This window comes from Neoarius graeffei, chromosome 25 (genome assembly GCF_027579695.1).
Source record: "Neoarius graeffei isolate fNeoGra1 chromosome 25, fNeoGra1.pri, whole genome shotgun sequence".
Lineage (NCBI taxonomy): Eukaryota > Metazoa > Chordata > Actinopteri > Siluriformes > Ariidae > Neoarius > Neoarius graeffei.
The window spans coordinates 15,965,090-15,980,454 of NC_083593.1; the positions used below are offsets into that span (position 1 = coordinate 15,965,090).

General features: G+C 43.2%; 1 protein-coding gene across 1 annotated transcript in view; it reads right to left on the bottom strand.

Annotated features, from left to right (window-relative positions):
- Positions 1-12,673, bottom strand: part of kcnj6 (potassium inwardly rectifying channel subfamily J member 6) — a 47,238-nt gene extending 34,565 nt beyond the window's left edge. The window contains exon 1 of the mRNA XM_060909067.1: positions 11,773-12,673. Coding sequence (XP_060765050.1) covers positions 11,773-12,673 — 901 coding nt within the window. The remainder of the gene's footprint in view (positions 1-11,772) is intronic.
- Positions 12,674-15,365: the final 2,692 nt, after the last annotated feature.

Consider the following 15,365-nt stretch of genomic DNA (forward strand, 5'->3'; position numbering starts at 1 on the left):
CTTGTGTAACATCAGTGGGTTTTCCTGCCACTCACACACACACATGCGCTCTCTCTCTCTCTCTCTCTCTCTCTCGACACCATCTCTATAGCAACCATTCTCACAAACCACTCAAAATAGAATCACAGTTGCTGGAAAAGCAGAAATTTCGACTGATTGTTCCAACCCAAGATGCAAAAATCCATCATGTTCAGCCTTTATTTAGTTCCCCAGTCAAGTGCTTATGATGATCGCCGTGCTGAATAAAAGCTCAGGGGCAAACAGGGTCATCTTTGTTCTTGACTAATGAATGTATTGGTTGGATTTTCCGACATCAGCAGCATAATGAGCTCTAAAAATACACCTGCAATAGAGATCATCATTATTTTGCTATCAGTCATGAAAAGTGTCTGAAAGACAGCTTGGGGCTGATCACAGAGACCTTTCTCATCGTGCTTCCTTCAGTAAATCCAGGCTAATCAGCATTTTAGCAGTAGGAGAGAGAGAGAGAGAGAGAGAGAACGCAGACAAAAGGAAGGACAAAAGTAGAGGAGTGACTCAGATGTGACAGCTGTCCATGAAGTCTAAAAACAGCTACAAGGAGACACAAGAGCAGCAGCTTGGAATGAAAAGTCTAGACTTGCCAAAAAAAACCCAACACACACACACACACACACACACACACACACACACACACACACACACACACATTTTACTTACTATTCTTGTGATGACTGTCCAACATCAATAATGTGTAGGGTTAGAATTAATGCCTACACATAAACATAACCCCAGTTTTAACCTCAGTAACCAAAAACGAAGCAAAACTTTTCATTCTTTCAGCTTTTAAAAAAAAACCAAAAAACAAAAGCTGAAAAAAAGTTTCCTTGTTGTAACCAGTGATAAATTTCAGATACTCCTCTGTCCTAGGTGGCCCCGGCAAAGATATAAAAACATGTCCCCCGCCATCCCCAACACCCCGACACTGCCCCAGTAGCTTATTTTACTGTTGGAAGTGAATTAACAGTAAGATCTATATTTGGGACTACAGTCATTGTACAGAATGCTGTTCCAGTATTCCTGTTAGAGATGTACTGAACACTCATGAGCCCTTTATTCCATGCCACTTGTGTGACAATTATTCTGCTCATTTGGCAGGAAAATCTTGCGGCATTATCAATAATAAATAATCAATTCCCACTCAGGTATCTGTTCTCTCCTTCTCTGGCACACACATAACAATCAAATACTGACAACCACATAAAAAGGACACTGCGGACTGCAGGAAGGTTATGCATTCATACCGGTAGGCTCGAAAATGCTGGAACACACACAGGGCTGGTTTGTCTGAGTGTTCTTTATGGACTGCGTGTGTGTGTGTGTGTGTGTGTGTGTGAGAGAGAGAGAGAGGTTTTGCAGAATGTTGTTAAATCCTGTGGGAGTAACCCACTTGAATTACTCTTGCCTCACTGACTCAAGCAAGCAACTGCAACATCATCTACCCCAAAATAGGAAGCTGAAACGCTGCCCTCCTGCCACACCACATCAAACTCTCCCTCTTAACAAGCTTGATAAAATTCCTTACTTACAAAAAAGACCCTTTAATCCTTAACCATTATATCTAGAAATAAGACAATTTGAAATGGTTATGTTTTGTTTTGTAATGGCGTTAATCACGTTAGCAATTTTGACAGACAGAAGTCATGTCTGGAGAGAGGAAACAGGTTTTTGAACACATCGATGTTTGTCCATTCTCATTCTCATTCTCTCTAGCCGCTTTATCCTTCTACAGGGTCGCAGGCAAGCTGGAGCCTATCCCAGCTGACTATGGGCGAAAGGCGGGGTACACCCTGGACAAGTCGCCAGGTCATCACAGGGCTGACACATAGACACAGACAACCATTCACACCTACGGTCAATTTAGAGTCACCAGTTAACCTAACCTGCATGTCTTTGGACTGTGGGGGAAACCGGAGCACCCGGAGGAAACCCACGCGGGCACGGGGAGAACATGCAAACTCCACACAGAAAGGCCCTCGCCGGCCCCGGGGCTCGAACCCAGGACCTTCTTGCTGTGAGGCGACAGCGCTAACCACTACACCACCGTGCCGCCTGTTTGTCCATTCATTTTACAAATTTTTAAGCAAGTTGCGCTGTTACACCAGAGAAGGTGAATAAAAGGCTGAATCAAGAACATCAGTAAAAACACTGCCTTTTCTGAGTTAATGTCTTTAGCCCTGTAGCTAGTCTCAGGTCCTTACAGCTAAATAATGCACATGAATGCATATGATTGGATGAGGATCTGCGAGACAAACATCGAACATTAGAATCTCTGATGCTAATACATCTTGTTTTTATATGTTTACTGCAGCGTTGTAGTCGAGTCACTAAACCTCGAGTCCGAGTCCAGTCTTGAGTCCCCAGTGTTCAAGTCCGAGTCAAGTCCAGGTCATTAAAGAAAATTTCGAGTCCGAGTCGAGTCGGAGAACAACCGCACCATTTGATGGTGGCTGTTGCTGCCTTTAGATGAAATTGTCTCTGCTACTGTGTTGGACTAACGTTCTTGCTTGACTGCCCCATTAGGCTACATCCACACGACAACGGCAACGAGATTTTATTAAAAAAATATTGCGTCCACATGGGCAACGGATCAGTAAAATATCAGGTACATATGGCAACGCAACGCTTGCTGAAAACGATGCAATACACATGCCACACCTCTAGGGGCGCTGTAAGACGGTCCCATCGGAGACACCAGAACAATAGAAGAAGTAGACGCATGTGCATAAACCCCTTCTTCTACCCGGTGTGAAGCACTGTCAGGAACAAACACACAACAAGAAGAAGATGGCTGCGACTACGCGAGGAAATCGTGCCTTCTGTGTGTACAAATTAGTTTTATTAGTGTGCATAGTTTTATATAACTTAATTTTCTTATTGTGTGTGAACATTTTGAAAAGCATTTTTATATAATTTATATAACTTTTTATATTGTGTGTGAACATTTTGAAAAGCAGTCTTATCCAATAAAAAAAAAGAAATTCAAGAAATGTTTCAGTTACTTGTTTATTTAAAAGAAAAGCTGTATACAAAAGTGAATGCAATGCAGTGGTTCATACAAAACAGCGAGAGTGCTGCTTGTTCTAGTCATGTGGTTGTGACGTCATCGTAAACAAATCCGTTCTACTCATCCAGACGACTTCGCAACGGCGCCGTTGCCAGATTTTTCCACTCTGGAACCCGTTCTCAAAAAATATCGTTGTGGGGCACCCAAAACGCCGGTGCCGTGTGGACGCCAGGCCGAAACGATAAACAATTTTATCAGATTCACCTGAATCCATTGCCGTGTGGACAGGGCAGGCTACAGATAAAAAGCTTGTTCATCACTCAGCAAGCCCTGTCCACTATCAACAGGGCAATGAACATGACAGAGGGTTAACACGAGCTAGTTCATCGCTCAGCAAGCAAGTCCCGCTATCAACAGAGCAATGAACATAGCATGTCCCTTACTTCTCTGGGTGGAGTCTTGCCAAATGACGATTGAAGTTCAAGGTTGTCCCTGTCATCTCCTCGATAGTTCTTCTACATATGGAACACATAGCAGTGCATTTTTTCCCACTGCACGAGAAGTCTGTATAAGCAAAATGGACAATCCTAGGAGCTTCTCTCCAGGCATTTTAGCGCCATTAACGTTAGTTTGTTCCTGAACATGACGTATGAACAGGTGAACGTGCATTCTCTTGCATGAAATTAGTATAAAAAGTAATGTAGATATAAATATCTTATGCCAAATTATTATGGCATGTTACAAAAAAATATAGAAAAAATCAGAGTCCTTGTCTCTAGTTTATGAGTCCGAGTCATCAGTGCTCAAGTCCAAGTCAAGTCATGAGTCCTTAAAATTTGTAGATCGTAGATTGTGTCTGTGGGACGATTTTTGGTGATCCTCGTGGAAGAGCCACGGGAAGAGCGCGCTTTATGTGATCCTCGTAGATTTTGTCTGCGGGATGATTTTTGGTGATCCTCGTAGATTTTGTCTGCGGGACGATTTTATTTGGTGATCCTCGTAGATTTTCTCTGCGGGACGATTTTTGGTGATCCTCGTGGAAGAGCCACGGGAAGAGCGCGCTTTATGAGTTAAACCCATAATAATAATTAATCTCGAGGCTGATTCCTTTTTTGAACTTTTATTTCATTTTATTATTTTATTTCTACTATTGTTTAATTCTTATTATTTTTCTTCCCCAATTATTTTATGTAATTTTATTTTCTATTGTTTACTGTTCTGCTTTTACTTCTGTAAAGCACATTGAACTGCCACTGTGTATGAAATGTGCTATATAAATAAACTTGCCTTGCCTTGCCTTGCCTAAAATTAGGGCACGAGTCGGACTCGACTACTACAAGCCCGGTATATTGGTTCTACTGCTATACTTTTTCGATACTTGGTTCGGTTCACTGAAATACATTGTTGTGTTCTGCCAGTCGATGACTTTCACCCTAGCCACACAGTCTCAAACTTTTTCCCCCCACAACCTCAAATTCTACTCCCCTCAACAGCCTTAAACTTTTTCCTCCTCAACTTCCAAACTAATGCCGCTTTTCCACTACAAACGTGGCTGAGTTGGGCTGAGTCGTGCCGTACTGAGTTGGGCTGAGTCGAGCTGAGCGGGGCTGTTGGAGTTGCATTTTGACTACAACCGCGCTGAACCGTGCTGGCTGGAAGTGGGTGGACACATTGGGTGGAGTTAGCGAAAGTGGGTGGACGTCACGTGATGTTGTTAAGCGGCGCAAACAGTGACATCAGTGATCTTTTAAGCGGTAGTCTCACGACCCGGATAGTAAACAATAAACATGGAGGACATGGAGTCGTTAGTGTTGCTGGTCTTGGTGCTGTGGCTTGTTGTCACCGACAACGCCAACAGATACTGGCAAGAGCGTATAGATGAGGCGAGGCGCATAAGGCTCCAGAAATTCTCGTAATTCGTAATTCTTCTTCTTCCGGGTTTACGGTGTTTACAGATCCCAGCGTGCTCGCGGGGCGTGTGTGGGCATGTGAGGACACTCCTCCTCACCAATCAGTGCACAGGGGAGTGCCTCCTCACGCCCCCAGCCTCACTCGGCTCGGTTTGGCTCGCTTCAGCCCCACTCCAAAACCGTGCGAGTTTTGGGTGCTAAGCAGGGCTGAAGCGAGCTGAGTCGTGCTGTTTTGAGATAGTCGAAACGCGAGCCGTGTCGGGCTGAAGTGAGCTGAAGCGAGCTGAAGTGAGCTGAAAAAGGGTAGTGGAAAAGGGCCATTAGAAACATCCATGTCCCCAGACAACCTCACCACACGTGACCAAGTTTAATACAACCTCAAACTTTTACAGACCCCCACAACTTCAAGCTGTCCGCCCCCAATGCAATTTCTCCGGTGTCAAACTTGGACCACGCGCAGCCTCATCACTCACAGTAGGTTTCTTATTCTCCAGCTCATTTACTCAACACCTTCAGTAGAACATTCAAATCAGCATGCCCATGAAAGCTCGCAATTTCTCCTTCAATTGCTGATCATTCCATATTTCTATCAATTATGCCCAGGAGGACTTCTTTGCCTCATATGCGGTTCACAGCTCAGGCGCGCTGCGGCCTCAAATTTGTGGCTAATGGAAGATCATCTGCATTCCTTGCACCAGCGCAGCTTGACTGGCTGAAGGCCTGATAAAATAGTAATCTGCAACAATTACCCTGAAAATCTGAGGTGGTCAAGTGCTGCTTCCAATTAGCCTGGCTTCTGGTGCCCAGAGAATAACCTGTGCTCGATATGAAATGAACGGTGCTCAATTTTGAATGAACTCGCTTGTATCTTGCAGCTGAATCAAGTGTGTGGAAGAAATCTAGAGAGAGTTCTGCTGGCTGTAAACGTGGTAAGACTCTTAATAGGCTCTGAGGAATACAACCACATTATTCTAGCACTGTGCTGAACTCACCGGCTAGAACGTTTTTGCTCTCATTTTGAAGCACTGCTGCTTTTATCTGGCCATGCTCCAAAGTCCCTCTGAAACTGGCTACAACTATACAAGTTAAGATCTATGACAGTGAAGATTAATGCATATTCTCCTCTTTAGACAACCTTATTCACCCTGGAATGATCAATGACCATAACTATAATCCTTCCTGCCAGCTTGAATCTGGCCAATTTTGACCAATCTGGCCATTTTCCTCTGACCTCTCTCATTAACAAGGTGTTTATTTCCACCCACAGAACTGGCGCTCACTCAATGTTTTTTGTTTTCCGCACCATTCTGTGTAAACTCTAGAGACTGTTGTGTGTGAAAACCCCAGGGGATCAGCAGTTTCTGAAATACTCTAACCAGTCCATCTGGCACCAACACCCATACCACAGAGAAAGTCACAGAGGTCAGAATTTTTCCCATTCTGATGTTTGAAGTGAACGTTAACTGAAGCTCTTGATTTGTATTTGCATGATGCATTGTGCTGCTGTCAAGGGATTGGCTGATTAGATAACTGCATAAAACAGCAGGTGGATGGGTGTTCCTAATAAAATGGCCACTGAGCGTATGTGTTTTTGTAGGCTTTAATACAAAATGCATGTTCGTACGTATATTACAACGCTAGCAGCTCAGCGCTAGTAACATTAGTACACTCAGTACAGCTTGGGTTTAACATCAACTCTGGTTGACACAGAATTAGGTTTATGAATGGCAGGAGAAAGTAACACTGGTGAAGCAAAATTTGCAAGCAAAATATCGTAGCACTGAGATTAAAAAGGGTTAATCCTCATAATTAAGCCTTATATCATGGTACAACCTCAGTTCCAAAAAAAATTGGGACGCTGTGTAAACTGTAAATAAAAACAATGCAGTAATTTGCAAATCATGGAAACCGTATATTTCACTGAAAATAGTACAAAGACAACCTATCAAATGTTGAAACTGATAAATTTTATTGTTTTTTGAAAAATATATGCTTGTTTTGAATTTGATGTCAGCAACACGTTTCAGAAAAGTTGGGACGGGGCAACAAAAAGACTGAAAACGTTGTGCCATGCTAAAAAAACCTAATGTGGTTAGTTGGCAACAGGTCAGTAAGATGACTGGGTATAAAAAGAGCATTCCAGAGAGGTGGAGTCTCTCAGATATAAAGATGGGGAGGGGTTCACCGTTCTATGAAAGACTGCATGGGCAAACAGGGCAACAATTTAAGAATAATGTTCCTCAATGTAAAATTGCAAAGAATTTGGGGATCACATCATCTATGGTACATAATATCATTAAAAGATTCAGAGAATCTGGAGAAATCTCTGTATGCAAGAGACATTGGATGCCTGTGATCTTCAGGCCCTCAGGCGACACTGCATTAAAATCAGACACGTGTCTGTAGTGGAAATCACTGTATGGGCTCAGGAACACTTCAGAAAACCATCGTCTATGAAAACAGCTCATTACTGCATTCATAAATGCAAGTTAAAACCAGATATAAACAATATCCAGAAACACCGCCACCTTCTCTGGGCCTGAGCTCTTTTACGATGGACTAAGGCGAAGTGGGAAATTGTCCCGAGGTCTGGCGAATCAAAAGTAGAAATTCTTTTTAGAATTCATGGACCCCACATCCTCCAGACTAAAGAGGAGAGGGACCATCTGGCCTGTTATCAGTGCACAGTTCAAAAGCCAGCATCTGTGATGGTATGAAAGTGCATTAGTGCACCTGACATAGGTAGCTTATACATCTGGGAAGGCATCATTAATGCTGAATGATATATACACGTTTCAGAGCAATATGCTGCCATCCAGACAAAATCTTTTTCAGGGAAGGCCTTCCTTCTTTCAGCAAGACAATGCCAAACCGCTTTCTGCACATACTAAAACTGCATGGCTCCGTAGCAAAAGAGTCCAGGTGCTAAACTGGCCTGCCTGCAGTCCAGACCTGTTTCCCATTCAAAACATTTGGCGCATTATGAAGTGCAAAATACAACAAAAGAGACCCCGAACTGTTGAGCAAATAAAATTGTATATCAGACAAGAATGGGACAACATTTCTCTTTCAAAATTACAGCAGTTGTAAATGTCTAAGAACTGAGGAAACCAGAGTGTTGTTAAAAGTAGAGTTGATGCAACACAGTGGTAAACATGCCCCTGTCCCAACTTTTCTGAAACGTGTTACTGACATCAAATTCAAAATGAGCATATATTTAAAACAAACAAACAAACAAACAAAATTTCTCAGTTTCAACATTTGCTATGTTGTCTTTGTACTATTTTCAATGAAATATAGGGTTTCCATGATTTGCAAATCTTCACATTCTGTTTTTATTCATGTTTACACAGCGTCCCAACTTTTTTGGAATCGGGGTTGTATAATTGACAGTTTTAACAGTGGAAATTCATGCTGACAAATTAGGCTTGAATTATACTGCTCACCTTGTGCAATGGACAAATATTTGATAATGAACAATAGATATATTTTTCTTTCTTTCACATATCGATTTTTGCCAGATAATTTCTTGACTCCCAACACCACAAGAAATACATCAACTTTCAATCATAATCTAGCCAGGGGAGGGGGATCCTTTAACAAATAACACTGGACGCTAACATCTGTGCTAGTATTACTATGAATTTGATCTGATTTGTCTCAATTTTGACACGACTCTCTTTCTCAGACAGGGCCGCGTTAACCCTTGCCGAGGCCCTGGGCAGACACCCCCCCGAGGCCCCGCCCCCGCCTGTTGTCAACTGCGCTCAGCAAATTCACCCCCTCAGACGTGCCTGTCTAACTAGACACAGAAACTTAAATAATGACAGTGGCACAATTAGAAATACTATTGAACGATAAAACTTTATATCCATCAACACCTATTTAATCGAGAAAAAGCAATGGTGAAATAGACAATTGCATGGTGAAAAAAATCCATCAGACATCACGGTTAACAAATCTGGTTAACTAAAGTTTAGCCTCAAGAAGCCTTTGAATGAGTGAGTCAATGAACAACATGTCAAGAACATAACCTAGGCCTACAACAGTTTCTTTAGTATTCAGAACAAGAACATTCATTTGGTATAGGACCGTTCGTTTTCATTTTGGAATCCAGGCGACTTTTAACTTGTGAAAACAAAGAGCGATAACAAAGAAAGAAAAATATCTTGCTAGAGGTCTGCGCGGGACAGAATTTTCAGTCCTACTCCCGCTCACGCCTGCCATATTTTGTCCCGCTCCCGCCTGCAAATCCCGCATGATGCAGACGTTCGCGTTATTTCTCACGAAAGTTCTTGTCATTGGCTTGGGGAATTAAACATGCTGAGCTTAGCTGAGCTCTCCACTGACCGATCCTTCACCTAGCGCACGTAGCGAGGGTGTGCGTTGCCAGGCGGCATGTGCAGCTGAGGCTTTACAGAGATACCCAACACACCTACCAAAATCTACAGTGGATATTAAGAATATTGTACATTGCACATAGCTTATATGTCACTCCTCACATTTACATTCTAGGAAATACAAGTAGGCCTATAAGAAATTAATATAATTTAAAGACACAGCGTGATGGTGCCCCGCCCCCTACTTTGAGTGGATTTGAGCATAAATATCTACAGCTCACGTTCAGGGGTGCGTTTCAAGCAATGTACCTCTTTTTAAAGCAGCACTTACTTCTGAAGCACTGTGAGCTTCACTAGAGGAGCTCTGCTCTTCTGCCATGATCGGAGATCTCAAACACGGAAGACCGGAAAGGAATCGGAAACGTACGCGAGATTAGACCACATCCGCAAATTTAGGCATCTTAAAATGTTTTTATTAATGCCAAATAAAATATCCAGCACAAATCATATATGACAGACATAAATTAATAATTTATAAATTTTATTTTAAACACGTTTTTAGTTAGCGGGACTGCAGCTTATCACCTCTCCCGCCCGCTCCCGCATTGTGCACTCCCCCTCCCGCCCGCGCTCGCAATGAGCTTTCAAAATTTGTCCCGCACCGCACTGCTTTGCGTCGGGTCCCGCGGGACTCCCGCGGGAGTGCAGGGCTCTATATCTTGCTTCTCAGAAATAAATCTCAAAATGTTAGGCTATGTGAAACATTTCATCCTTTCACAGACGTAATGTCCCAAACAGCAGTGGCACACAGCTTTGCGCATTCAGTTTGACAGCCATGGGTCAACTTACAAGGGCACTTTCCTACTTTTCTGTAAAGCGAAGTCATTAATTAAATCATTGAACTCAAGCTGGCGTAGCGTGTGAAGACATGGTGGACAGTGATCATATTGACAATGACGGGTGATTTATGCGACGGGACAAGGTGGGCTTCCTTACGGGCGGTGAAATGCATCAAAAATGTTATCAATATGATCAAAACTTCTGAAAAAATCGTTTCATATTTTCCGATCTCGCTACCTCCGAGGCCCCCTAGTGGCCGAGGCCCTGGGCAGCTGCCCATGAAGCCCATTAGGATAACGCGTCCTTGTTCTCAGACTTTGCAGTGTCCTTTTCCTTTTCAATGCAACTAATAAAAATTCTGAATTGTGGAAAAAAATAGTGTTTTAATGTGTTATACCATTGACAGCAGCATCAAATTTGATTTCCAGCTCAGGCATACACCAATTCGTGATAGTAATTCACCAGTGACATAATTGATGACCATAACAATAAGCACGAAAACATTCTAATGGAGATTCGGATATCTGTTTATCCTAGCACATCCGAACCTGTTACTGTATCTCACTCCCAATCCCTGGAAGAGAACCGGTATCTTGTTGATCACCACTGTTCCTCGCCATTGTTCTATTTTTTTGTTCATCTCGCATGAGTTGAATGAAATTGCTTTTAGAAAAGAAAAATTGTTCGGGTACTTTTTTAACTGTATTTGTAAATAAACTCACGAAAGCTCTACATAAATTAGCTTAGTCATACTGCTTGTATAAGAATGCGTCATGTGTCATGACTAGATGGAAAACATATGCTTCATGTGATTGAATTTATATCAAACAACCCATACTCTGGAAGACTTACTTTGTGAGTGAGTATATGTTTTGAACCCTTTGTCTGTGTATATGATGCAGCATGAGGTCTTTTCCTGTCCTTTAAAGGCAATGACTTTCCTTTCCATCTAATCAGTGGAATCTCTGTCTGCAGAATGTTTCTCTCCAACACACCATTTCCACCAGCCAGACGGATTTTATTCTGATGCTAATGAAAGCTCATCTCATTTACACTCCCCTTGACCTCATACACAGGCCTTCAATAGTCCTTGGACTCACAGCTGACAAGCATGATGCAGTATTTTCAATAAAACACACCAGGCACCAAAAAAACCCCCCATACTTTCATCTCATCTTATCTCATTATCTCTAGCCGCTTTATCCTTCTACAGGGTCGCAGGCAAGCTGGAGCCTATCCCAGCTGACTACGGGCGAAAGGCGGGGTACACCCTGGACAAGTCGCCAGGTCATCACAGGGCTGACACATAGACACAGACAACCATTCACACTCACATTCACACCTACGGTCAATTTAGAGTCACCAGTTAACCTAACCTGCATGTCTTTGGACTGTGGGGGAAACCGGAGCACCCGGAGGAAACCCACGTGGACACGGGGAGAACATGCAAACTCCACACAGAAAGGCCCTCGCCGGCCACAGGGCTCGAACCTGGACCTTCTTGCTGTGAGGCGACAGCGCTAACCGCTACACCACTGTGCCGCCCCACCTTTATACATATAGAGGTTTTTTTTCCTTTTGAAGCCTATGAGTCTCTGGTTTACTTTCACAAAAAAAAGAAAGTGTGCGTTCCTACCTGTGGCCTCCACCATGCCTTCCAGAATCACAACAATCTCCAGCTCCTCCTTCACTAGGTTGGCTTTGGAGATCTCCCAGAAAGGGCTATGCTGGTTGATCTCATGGCAGATGATGAGTGGGGACACAAGGAAGAGGCGGTCATCGCCTGTGTCATAGCCCACATTCATGTCTGTTTGGTTGAGGGGAATAAACTCTCCCTCCTTGGTCTGTTTGGACTTGATCAGCTTGGCTCGGATTGAGGCCTCGACGATGTGCGAGTTCCTCAGGTCACCGACACGGAACATCAGACAGAGACGACCATCACGCATTGAGATGACAGCATTGGTGGAGAACACCAATGTCTCTGCACGCTTCTTAGGCTGTGAGATCTTCACAAACATGCAGCCCACCATAAAGGCATTCACAATGGAGCCCAGCACTGACTGCACTAGTAGGAGCACGATGCCCTCTGGGCACTTGTCTGTGATCACCCGGTACCCATAACCAATAGTTGTCTCCGTTTCAATGGAGAACAGGAAGGCTGAGACAAAACCCTCCAGGTTGTTGACACACGGTGTCCATGTATCATCGCCTATGTGCTCCAGGTCCCCTCGTGCGTAGGCAATCAGCCACCACATGAGGCCGAAGAAGAGCCACGTTACTGTGTAGACCAGCACAAAAATGAAGAGGTTGAACCGCCACTTCAGGTCCACTAGCGTGGTGAAGATGTCTGTGAGGTAGCGGTAGGTCTCGCGGACGTTGCCATGGTGCACGTTGCACTTGCCATCCTTGCGCACATAACGCTGGATCTTGCGCTTGGCTTGATCGCTGTCCTGAAGCTGCTTGGGCACGTCGTCTCGTACCTGCTTGGGCAGCCGTGGCTGTCTCACTGTGACGGGGCTCTCCACATCCTGCTCCATCTGGCCTTCTGGAAGGATATGAGCCTAGAAGCAAGATATAAGAGATAAGATCATCCTACATACACTGCAGCTTGGATAATCAGCTAATTATTCTCATATATGAATCCTGAATAGACCCAACTGGATGATGTGAAGTAGACATAGTGTGTATTTTGGGTTACAGGATGAGCCATGAGGCACAAACTCAACCAAGAGCTGTAATACTGCAGAAGGGCTATATGTTCTAGACATTCGGACCATCCATCCATCCATTATCTGTAGCCGCTTATCCTGTTCTACAGGGTCGCAGGCAAGCTGGAGCCTATCCCAGCTGACTATGGGAGAGAGGCGGGGTACACCCTGGACAAGTCGCCAGGTCATCACAGGGCTGACACATAGAGACAAACAACCATTCACACTCACATTCACACCTACGGTCAATTTAGAGCCACCAATTAGCCTAACCTGCATGCCTTTGGACTGTGGGGGAAACTAGAGCACCCGGTGGAAACCCACGCAGACACGGGGACAGCATGCCAACTCTACATAGAAAGGCCCTTGTCGGCCACTGGGCTCGAACCCAGGACCTTCTTGCTGTGAGGCAACAGTGCTAACCACTACACCACCGTGCCACCCACACATTTGGACCAGTGAACACACACACACACAAAAAAAAAATGTTGAAAGCATAATCAAAATGTTTTAAACCATTTCTATAATTATCTTGTAATGTGTTGACTGCTGGCACTGTGTTCTCTGTGCCTGGGCGATTTTGTTATTTCTATGCAAACTTGTTTACCTTTTTCTGTCACCATATTTCTGACCAATTAACTTTTAAAAGTACGATGATTGTTTGAGTTTTGGTTTGTTTAATTAAGTGCAGTGTGAAACTAAACTAAACCAAGTATCAAATGAAAAAAACTGTCAATTTTGCTCTGATTTAGACTCCACAAATGGGCTAATAGGTGTGAAAGTGCAATAAAATACTTGCAGTGACCATTTTTAATATGCTTCTCTGAAGAGTAAAAAATAAGGGGCATGTTTTATATTTTATGGGCCAGGATTGGCCCAGTAATGGCTGTCTGTGGACGTCTATGGTCTGTCAGAGCTCACATTTATTTACAGCTTTAAAAAAAAAAAACCTCAACCCCTATTTTTCCTGTGTTCTTCAAACCCAAAAATCACAGATAAACCACTGTTGATTAGTGGACGGGTGGAACAGTGGGAGCTCAAACCATCTCATCAGTCTCTCACACTAATATTACTCCAAAGTGGCTTTAACCCAGGGTTACATACAACAGCTCCCCAGGTGTGAGTGTTTGTAACGATTCCTGCATGACTTACTGTCACAGCGAGCTCTTCACTAAACAGCACAATAATGATCCTGAGAGGTATTCTTCTGCTTCTTTGGAGGTAGCTAAGGTAGAAACAAGCACATAAAGCCTTTGTGTTGTCATGTAGAGGAACATGTCATAACAGCAAAAACACCGTTGCGATGCGCATATATATATTATATATAACTTTCAAACCTATAAATAAATAAATAATAAGCAAGCAAGCAAGCCAGCCCTGCTTAGCAGTGCAGAAAGGATCTAACTGCTGAGAAATCCCTACTGCTCTGTGCCATCCTTTGTTTAGGATTCCCAAGAAAGCAATTGATATGAATTTTTAATTAATGTCTATTTCTGCATGTCTTGACAATTCTCCTTCTCACGGACAATTCAGCATGACCTCATTATGCCATTCTGTGCTGGGTCATCACTCTCCAATTAACACTGCTACAGCAACATTCTTTTAAAATACCTGAAATAAGCTTCAGGTTTTTAAAGCTAGACGGCCTTTCAATTTCATAAAATCGCAGAAATTTAGTTCCCTCTGAAATTTGGTTATTGTGATATATGTTTATTTCTGTAATATCTAAAAAACAGGCTGTTCTGTAGCTGGGAAGTTATTTAATTTGAGGGGATTCCCTAGTGAATAATGTGCATGAAATCGCTTGCTTCGCGCAGTCAAGCAGACAGAGGAAGTCTGTGTGCGCATGCGCAGGTTTGCCTGCTTCTTCTTCTTTTGAGTTTTACGGCAGCTGGCATCCAATGTTGCATTACTGCCATCTACAGGTTTACCTTGACCGTGCACTGACAGTTCCATCATTCTGTCGCTAAACGAACAGCTGATCACACGGAGGCGCTCGCTGACTGCTGATATTTATTAGTTTGGTCCTGCGTTTCCTTTCCTTTGCAACATAACATCTTTTCTTCATGCTTTCCGTTACTGTAGTTGGTCTTTCACGTTTCATTCGCATCCTCCATTTTCCTCTCCTGTTTCAGATTTGTGTACCGCAATGCCTTGCGTGAACGGGGAAAGCCCACCATGTGATGCATGACATAGTATCTTGTATTGGGTCATGGTGAAGCAGGAAAAAATAGCAGAGAATTTAGGGCCACATGGCCCTAAATTCATTAATTGTTCTATTAAAAAAAAACCTAATAAAATTGGAATTCTGTGATTCAAATTCAGTAGCTTTCAGTCCACTAAACAAAAATAGAGTGTCAGAGAAAATTCTTCTTTTTATGACCTAAACTTGAAAAATCTGAAAGGCAGTCTATCTTTAAGTTTTAGCCTCTAGAAAATCAGAAGTCACTGGCTAAAAAAAAAGTAGTAAGTGGCTCTGGAATTTGTGGCAGAGAAGCCGCTGCAGTGCGCCAAAAGCGCG